Source organism: Orycteropus afer, unplaced genomic scaffold, assembly GCF_000298275.1.
Source record: "Orycteropus afer afer isolate SDZICR_OR568_19922 unplaced genomic scaffold, OryAfe1.0 scaffold00469, whole genome shotgun sequence".
In the NCBI taxonomy this organism is placed as follows: domain Eukaryota; kingdom Metazoa; phylum Chordata; class Mammalia; order Tubulidentata; family Orycteropodidae; genus Orycteropus; species Orycteropus afer.
This window is the reverse complement of record NW_006922056.1, coordinates 1,365,367-1,371,735: the sequence shown is the minus strand read 5'-3', so window position 1 is coordinate 1,371,735 and position 6,369 is coordinate 1,365,367. Positions and strand designations below refer to the sequence as shown.

The 6,369-nt window shown below is 61.0% G+C and overlaps 2 protein-coding genes across 2 annotated transcripts in view; both read left to right on the top strand.

The window, feature by feature from the left end:
- Nucleotides 1-3,038, top strand: part of LOC103208947 (MRG domain binding protein) — a 4,515-nt gene extending 1,477 nt beyond the window's left edge. The window contains exons 2-5 of the mRNA XM_007954712.1: nt 126-247; nt 1,823-1,904; nt 2,198-2,272; nt 2,851-3,038. Coding sequence (XP_007952903.1) covers nt 126-247; nt 1,823-1,904; nt 2,198-2,272; nt 2,851-3,038 — 467 coding nt within the window. The remainder of the gene's footprint in view (nt 1-125; nt 248-1,822; nt 1,905-2,197; nt 2,273-2,850) is intronic.
- Nucleotides 3,039-5,997: 2,959 nt separating this feature from the next.
- LOC103208946 (putative uncharacterized protein MGC34800) overlaps nt 5,998-6,369 on the top strand; it is a 1,031-nt gene continuing 659 nt past the window's right edge. Inside the window, exon 1 of the mRNA XM_007954711.1 lies at nt 5,998-6,328. Coding sequence (XP_007952902.1) covers nt 5,998-6,328 — 331 coding nt within the window. The remainder of the gene's footprint in view (nt 6,329-6,369) is intronic.

Below are 6,369 nucleotides of genomic sequence, written 5' to 3'. Positions count from 1 at the left end.
CCCTCACCTGTAGCCTTCCCTCCCTTCCCCCCACAGGTGTGCCCCCTCCTCTCCCCTCACCTGTAGGCACCCCCCCACAGGTGTGCCCCCTCCTCTCCCCTCACCTGTAGGCACCCCCCCCACAGGTGTGAACCGGCACTTCCACATGATCTGCATCCGGGACAAGTTCAGCCAGAACATCGGGCGCCAAGTCCCATCCAAGGTCATCTGGGACCATCTGAGCACCATGTATGACATGCAGGCGCTGGTGAGCCCCAACCCCGACCCCAACCCGGACCCTCCTCCCAGTGGGCCCAGGCCCCCCTGCACCCCGAGCTGCTGGCCCTGTGCAAAGGCAAGTCTGTAGCTGGAAACTCATCTGTGGTGGGGCTCAGTGAGGGGCTCTCTGACCCCGGGGTGTTCCCTCCCAACCGCAGGCAGCTGGGGGGCAGCCTGGCCATGTCCGCAGGCAGGAAGGGGACCGCAGTGCCCTGTGTGGGGACCTGGCAGCAGGGGCCGGAGCTCGCGGCCAGCAGGTCGACTAGGTAACTGGTGGAGCTGCGCTGGACAGTGTGGCCAGGGGAGCAGGCCCCCATGCTGGTGCTGGGACCCACAGTGCCCCGTGCACTAATGGGGGCACACCAGCCCTTGGCTAAAGCCAAGGCAGCATGTCAGGCCGCTGGCATGCAGTGGCCTTCTCGGGTTCATGTCCTCCTTTGCTGGTTGCCACGGGTGAGTCCCCCCTTCCTGGCTGTGAAGAAGGGGTAAAGACGGTAGCCATGCCGTGGGGCTGCTACAGCTGGGCTGTGAGTCTCCTGTCTTGGCACCTGGAATACTCAAGCCTCTGTGGCTGCAAGTAGCTGAGCCTGGGCGCTGTCACTCCTTGTCACTGCCTTGTGGGTTCTAATTGTTCAGGAACTAGGGTGGCACGACTTTCCTGGTGGGAAGGATGTGAGGGCCCCAAGCCTAGACCCTGAGCAGCAGGGACGAGAGCCATCTCGGAGAGCTGTGCAGTGCTCACTGTGCCCTCAGGGAGCGTCAGAGTCAGTGGGGAAACGGAGCCGGAGGCGCGCTAGGCTCAGGCCACCCTCGTGAGCTTGGGGCTGCAAGCTGCGGGCCTTCCTGCCTCGTTCTTATGACAGCTCCTCACGGGGCTGGGGGCGGGGCAGGGGACCCCGGGAGATACCTCTTCGAGACCAGGGACCCCACCCAGGAGTCAGCCTCCGAGAGTGCAGAGTTTGTGGCACTGTTAGTGTATGCAGGAGATTTCGATGAGCATGTGTAGGACTGGAGAGCAGGCCTCTGGGTGGGACACAGCCTGCCTCACGGCAGCCGAGGCTGTCCCAGCAGTCCCTCTTCCCTCCCACCCCGAGCTCCTGCCTTTCCAGGCTCTGTGTCCCACCCGGTTACCTAGTCTGGTTACCCAGTCAACCCGCTAGCTGGTGAGCTCCAGGACCCTCCTGCCAGGCCTAGGGCCTGGAGGACAGTGGGAACCCTGAGCCAAGGCTTTGCTTCCTCACCGGGGTTCCCTGAGGGCCCCGCCCACATGGCGGTGCTGTCAGTCCTGCCCTGTCCTTGGGCACCGCTCTTCGTTCCTCGCTGAGCACGTGAGCCTCAGCCTGCCCTCTGCTGCGGGGCACGTAGCCTTTCTGTGCTGCTCCTGGGAGTGTGTCGGCAGCCAGGCCAGGCCACTGCAGGCGCTGCTCCTCCCCTCACTATCTCGTATAGGATAGCCCCCCCCCACCCCCAGGACACCTGGTGTCCCTGCATCGGCTTCACACACTTTAAATGTAAATGGTTGACAGTGCATTTTCTTTTCCTTCTTAAAAAACTGTGATGCCAGCACGAGTCTGAGATTCTCCCCTTTCCGAATCCAGAGAGGAACTTTGTCCTCCCAGAGGAGATCATCCAAGAGGTCCGAGAAGGTGAGGTGCGGGCAGGCTGGGTTGGGTCTGGAGGTAGAAAAAGGTGGGACCTGGGCAGGGTCTGTGGCCGTGGGGAGGCCACACACCAGGGAGGACTGGGGTCTGGGAGGGGGTGTGGGCACTGAGCCTGGGCTCAGGAATCCGGGGACCTCCAGGGCGGGAGTGGACTTTTCCTTCAGAGATGGCCACCAGGCAGTGTGGGTGGCCTTGCCCTGGTTCTGCTGGCTGCCAAGTGAGCCCCCTGAGCAGGCTGGTCCCAGCTGCTCGCTTCAGCCAGCAGTCTCCTTCCACAGGGAAGGTGATCATTGAGGAGGAGTTGAAAGAGGAGATGAAGGAAGATGTGGACCCCCACAACGGGGCTGATGATGGTGAGTGCAGGCAGCGTGCATCCCTCAGCCCAGGCAGGGAAGGCGCAGCACCCCTGTGAGGCCCCCACGGCACCCCTGCCTCCCCGCAGGCATCTCTTGCTCGCCAGTCCGTTTAAACGCTCCAGCTTAGTTTAAGAGGGGGCTCCGGCCTGCCGAGCATAACACCAAGGTGCAGTCACGGCATCCTCACAGTTGCTTGGGGCAAATTTAGTGGCAGCAAGTGGCCTTGGGTGCTGGTCATGATGTGGGTATGACGTGGACTGTTCATCGAACATGGTGTCCCTGGGCAGCTGGGTGATGGCTTATTCAGACAGGGTGAAGGGTGAGGTTGGTGGATGGTCTTCCCATGGGTGATGCTTGGGGGGGACGACGGGTCGAGTCGTCGGGCAGTCTGCCGTTGATGTCTGTGGCAGAGGCATGAGGCCGTGATGGCCGGGCACCCGCACCCTTTGGGCAGTTCAGTTCCGGAGGGCTGTGTGGGTGAGGGGAGCATTTGAACTGAGCAGGCAGTGACGGGAAGGTTGGGGTGTCGTTTGCAGTGGGCCTGACGGTTACAGCCGAGCGGTGTTGTCTCTCAGTATTGTCATCTTCAGGAAGCTCGGGGAAAACCACAGAAAAGTCTGGCAAAGAGAAAGACAGGAGCTCCTCAGACTTGGGATCCAAGGAAGGAGCGGACAAGCGGAAACGCAGCCGGGTCACTGACAAGGTTCTAACAGCAAACAGCAACCCGTCCAGCCCCAGCGCCGCCAAGCGGCGCCGGACGTAGGCACCCACGTTAGGCAGTAGCAGAGAGCTGGCCACAGGCAGCGGCGGGGAGGAATAGGGGTGCTGTCAGCAGGGTCGGCACACCCCAGCCGGCCGCAACACCACCCAGTGCTGCCTGCCTCAGCGCTGGGGACGTGCCGTCTGGCTGAAGAATAGACACGCTTCCATGATGCTGGTGAGGACTCCAAGGGACCCCAAAAGACCAGATCTTGAGGGCTGCACAAGGCTCCGAGCTGTCCTTCCTGAGTGCACTTGGCGTCCCATGACGCCCACGTGCCTCCTGCCTGGGCCCTCACGGGGGCCCTGGACCAGGAGCACTGGCTCGGCCCACACGCAATACGAATGCCGCTCTCTCTCCGTCCTCAGTAGCCGTGGGTCTCCCCCCGGGGCCTGTGCAGCCTCATCCTCAGGGAACAGCGTCGGAGGAAGGGCCCGCGCACTCCCCTCGCACCACAGGACCTTGCCCGGCTCGCTCGCACTGTAACCATGTGTGCAACTTGGTTGCCATTGTCACTATTTAATTTTTAAGAAGATTATTTTACTAACGTTTTATATGAAAATAAATTGCTACAGGGACTCACCATGGGTGGTGGTTCCTGAGATGTTTTGTGTGAAGTGAAGAGATACCAGGGTGCTTTCTGCTTACATTTATATGCCGGAGATGAGGATTTGTAGTGTGGTTATTTTTGTATTACTGAGAAACCTGTGAATGGACCAAATGTGGGAGTGGGGCTGGCCCAAGCTGGGGCGGAGTGGAAATGGCTAGCGGAAGTGTACCTTTTTTTGCTGACATTAAAGCACAAAAAATTAGCCTGGACTCTGCAACTTTGATACCAAATTGGTTAACATTTCCTGCCCCAGGGCATTCTGACTTGTCAAATGTCTGTAACAGAAGGGGCACTGTGATGAGACACTAATTTGATACAAGTGTGTGTGCGGCAAACAGTAATGGGTTGAGTGGTTACTTTGTTAACTAACACATATCAAACAGAGTGTTCCGGGAGGAGAGGACAGCCTGTGGGACAGCCTGTGGGACAGCCTGTGGGACAGCCGGTAGAGGCGAGGCTCTGGCACAAGTCCTGCACCTTAGCTCACCGCGCAGGCTGAACGTTCCAGAAGCTGCTTCAGCCATGGGAGAAGGTAACACAGGTGATAGTCCAGCCATTCCAAATAGGAGGGCATGTGCCCTGCCTTGGGCCGCCTCAAGCCCCCAGGCCCTTCACCTCGACAGAGCACCACGGAACCGAAACTCTGCTCAGCCCAGGGGAGCCTGGGCTCAGACTCAGGCTCTGGGGGTGCACCTGGTGGGGACAGCCAGCACAAGGGAGCTAGGAGGCCAGCACTCACAGCAGCTGACAGGCAAGGCCCGTCTTTGCTGTGAGATCGCCCCCCAGGGATTGGAAGCTGACCGGCATCCAACCTTGCCTGGATTCCTGCCTCAGCTTCCCAGCAGCCAGAACGGGACCCCTGTGCCTGTGACCAGCACAGCACCCCCCTAGGCATGGACAGCGCCTCATGCAGCACACAGGAACCTGGGGTGACCCACTGCAGGATGCACCTCGCTGAGGCTCGGAGCACCCTGGACACATTGACCCCATCCCAGTGACGTCCTGTCATGCTGAGAGTGACATCCAAACCTCGGTGTGATCCAGACCCGTGTAGCAGCAGAACTGGACCTGGGCGTGAGGCTGAGGCACAGAGAGGCGCCAGGTCACTGTGCCCACTGGATGGGATTTCAGCTTCACTGTTGCTGCAGACTAGGAAGAAAGCAGAGGCCGTGTGGGCCGAGGGCTTGGGCCCAAAGGAACAAGGGCCCTGAAGTGGACCTGGGACCAGTGTTCTGGAGGGCTGCAGCTGGGGCTGGGAGTTGGTACAGCAGTCCTGGGCATGTCTGAGTGGCCCCCAGTCCAGCCAGCCCACTCCAGCGCCACAGAGCCTTAGCCAAGTGAAATGCCTGCATCCATTTTAGGCAGGAGAAATGTTCAAACCAACCTCAGCCTTCCTGGCCCAACTGAACTTCCCAGGTGAGGGGGATGATGGTGCTCCTGTGAGTAGGTGTGCTAGGTATGCGGGTCCCCGGATGTCCGCGTGTCCACTGCCCATACTGATGCCTAGCACACTTCCCAGGCCTGCCCCCACACCCCTTATCCTCTTCAGACCTCCCACGATGCAGAGGCTCAGGGCAGAGATAGAGCAGAATGAGGGCCCCCCTTGAGACGAATTAAGGGGGCCTCTGCTAAGACTATTCTTTGTAAGACAGTTAAAAGGTGGGCAAACCCAAAATCCCCGCTGCTCAGGTAGATTCTGACACTTAGCCTCCCTATAGGACAGAGTAGAACTGCCCTACAGGGTTTCCAAAGCTGTCCCTTTTCACATCGCTCCCATAAGGTGGGCAGTGTCCTGAAAGCCACTCTCTTGGGGAAGGTGGCCTGTGGAAAGTCTGCTGTCTCCTGGGTGTGGGGGGAGTGACCCTCTCATCCAAGTGCTCACAGCACCCATTAGCGCCTACGTCGGGACCCTCCCCGCGGGGCACGGTGCCAGGGGCTGCAGCAGTCCTGCCTAGTACTGGGGTCACTACTCTGGCTGCTGTTGGTAAGCCGTTCGCAGAAAGTCCCAGAGCCCCACCACCTTGGAGGCGTCACCGCTGTCCTTCCGGAAAGATGGGGCTGTCCCCATAGGGTTAATACAGGTCCGCAAGGATCCCAGAGCAAGCCTGTGAAGAAGGCATAGAGGCCTCTACCGAGGCACTGGCCTGGACTCAACTTGCGGGTAGCAAGAGGTGAGGGAGGGCATGGGGGCATCCCCCGGGGGACGGGGTACCCTCCGGGTGAGGGCAGGGACATCCTCCAGGGGGCAGCATGGGGGCTGAGGGAGGCTCGTGCACTTGTGGGGGAAATCCTTCTGGATGGAGGGTGGATGTAGCAGGGATGCATCTTAAGAGAGGGCCTTCCGGAGCACCCATGGGGCGCATTCTGGAGTGGAAATATTCGGCGGGGGCGGTCCGTCCGTTTTCCGGACGGACGGAGCCGGACGACCGCTGGGCCCGCAGGGCAAGACGAGGCGGATTCTACAATGGGCAGTGGAGGCCCGCGGGCGGGGTTTCCGGAGCGGGGCCTGGAGAGCCCTCTCAGCCCCGCCTCCGAAACCCCGGCACTGCCCTAGGCCCCGCCCCAGGCTCCGGCTCCGCCTCCGGAGCCCAGACCCCGCCCCGGCACTGTCCAAGCCTCGGCTCCGCCTCCGAAGCTCAGGCCCCGCCCCAGGCCCCGGCTCCGCCTCCGAAGGCCCTCCCCGGCCCCGCCCCCGCGCTTCCTCCGCTTTCACTTTCGCTTCCG